Here is a 2,348-nt window from a genome sequence, read left to right as displayed (position 1 = left end):
ATAGCCCTGGTATACCCTTATAGGTGTGTATGTTGTACGTTGTATAAACTACGACCACCATTACGATTTGAGATAGAGCAGATCATCTAATGGCCCTGGTCTACCCTTATAAGTGTGTTGTACGATTTGACATAGACTAAATTCGATTATTTAAATTTTGTACGATTTGAGATAGAGCAGGTCATCTAATGGCCATGATCTACTTTTTTGTTTTTTATTACGAGCAATAACCATACTTAATTATATATATTTTGTGTAGGGAATTATATTGCTAACTAAATCAGAAAATTAAATAACAATTCTAACCTTAAAACTTATATTTTAACCAGTGATAGTATTTATTGAATTAAATTGAAAATGTAGTGTAAATGATTAGGGATATATAGTGGTATAAGTGTATTTTAATAATGTTTATATATTTCTATTTTAATAATATTTAATAATGTTTATATATATGTCATGTATCATGAAGAAGAGGAATACAATATTAAATATTGTATATATAATTTTTTTGTTATGTTTGTATTGTTATTTTACTATGAATATCGGTATGATGTATATATTTAATTGATTCGGTTTTATAGGTGCAATCTTGGAAATGGCCTAGGTTTTAGAAATGGAACCTGATAATGATCTGAATAACTGGATAGGACTTCCAAGATCCAGCAGAGAGTATAAAAAGGGGATGCAATTGTTTGTGGAAAATGCATTTCCTCTTTTTTCCAAAGGTGATGAAATGAAGTGCCCCTGCAAAGATTGTAATGATCGTATGTGGCATCGTCAAGATGTAATTTATGATCATCTAATTTGTAGAGGGCCTTCTTTCTTACATGTCCAGTGGATTTGTAAGATTTCACAAGCCAAAGTAAAAAAATCTACAGATTTTACGGGTTGTGAAACGGGGACCAGTTTCGAAGATAATTTAGGAGCGATGTTTGATTGTACGGGCAGGAGGTTTCAGAATATCGAACAAGGACCAAATTCGGAGGCTAGAAAGTTTTATCGCCTTGTCGAAGAGGTAAAACAACCGCTATATCCGGGCTGCACAAAATTTTCTCGACTTAGTTTTATGATCAGACTTTATCACCTAAAGTGTGTTCATGGGATTACCGAGTCCGCCTTCGGGGATTTATTAGTATTAATAAAAGATGCTTTTCCAGAAGCCAATGTGCCATTATCCTTCAACGCTGCGAAAAACATAATCAAAGACCTAGGTCTTGATTATAAGAAAATACATGCATGCCCAAATAGTTGCATATTATACTGGGCCGCAAATAAAGATAAACAAGTTTGTGATACTTGTGGGGTTTCAAGGTGGATTCTACAAGAAAAAAAATGCTCAGCTGCTATTAATGATCCGACCAAGTTGATCAGTAAGGTTCCAGCAAATGTGATGAGATACTTCCCTTTAAAACCGAGGTTGCAGAGGCTATTCATGTGCAAAGAATAATCAAAGCTCATGACATGGCAGGCAACAGAATGAATAAGAGATGGGAAATTGAGGCATCTGGCTGACGCCGAAGCTTGGAAGACAATGGATGCAAATTATCCCGATTTTTCTTCAGAAATGCGAAATATAAGACTAGGCGTAGCTGCTGATGGATTCTGTCCTTTTCGTACAAAAGCTAATCATAGTACATGGCCAATTATACTAGTAAACTACAACCTTCCGCCTTGGCTTAGCATGAAACAAGATAATTTAATTCTTTTGACGTTGATATCGGGTCCAGATTCTCCTTCAAATAGTATCGATGTGTATATGCAGCCATTACTTTCTGAGTTAAAAGAATTATGGGATTTTGGTGTCCAAACATATGATGCCATGACTGATCAGAATTTTAATTTACAGGCAGCGGTGTTGTGGACCATATGCGACTTTCCAGGATACGCCATGATGTCCGGTTGGAGCACAAAGGGTAAGCTAGCTTGTCCGGTGTGTCATTATGAGACATGTTCGGAATATCTAAAACATAGCAAAAAAATGTGTTATATGCATCACAGAAGGTTTCTTGATCCCTCGCACAAAAGGAGGTTTGACAAGAAATAATTTAATGGCCAGATTGAAACGAGGTAGAGTCCACAACCATTAACGGGAACAAATGTTGATCAATTGTTGGTTGGTTTTGAAAATTATTTTGAAGAAAAGATTAAGAAGAGAAAGAGAGAAAATAACACCCCATTTAAGAAGAAGTCAATTTTTTTCGATTTTCCCTATTGGAAGCATAATCTACTCCGACATAACCTCGATGTTATGCATATCAAAAAAAAAATTATGATAAATTATTAGGTACTTTACTTAATATTGGGGGGAAGTCAAAAGATCACTTAGCTGCCCGTTTGAAATTTCT

The 2,348-nt window shown here is 35.0% G+C and overlaps 1 protein-coding gene across 1 annotated transcript; it reads left to right on the top strand.

Moving 5' to 3' along the window:
• Positions 1-616: 616 nt before the first annotated feature.
• LOC141660490 (uncharacterized) lies at positions 617-1,450 on the top strand. The gene has a single exon (XM_074467475.1). It carries the CDS (start codon positions 617-619, stop codon positions 1,448-1,450), a length of 834 nt encoding a protein of 277 aa, XP_074323576.1.
• Positions 1,451-2,348: the final 898 nt, after the last annotated feature.

Source organism: Apium graveolens, chromosome 5, assembly GCF_009905375.1.
Source record: "Apium graveolens cultivar Ventura chromosome 5, ASM990537v1, whole genome shotgun sequence".
Classification (NCBI taxonomy): domain Eukaryota; kingdom Viridiplantae; phylum Streptophyta; class Magnoliopsida; order Apiales; family Apiaceae; genus Apium; species Apium graveolens.
Note: the sequence above shows the minus strand (reverse complement) of the source record. Positions and strands in the feature narration are given on the sequence as shown.

What these genes read in the sequence shown, in the direction of transcription:
- LOC141660490 (XM_074467475.1), top strand. Translation starts at nt 617, where the DNA reads ATGGAACCTGATAATGATCTGAATAACTGGATAGGACTTCCAAGATCC.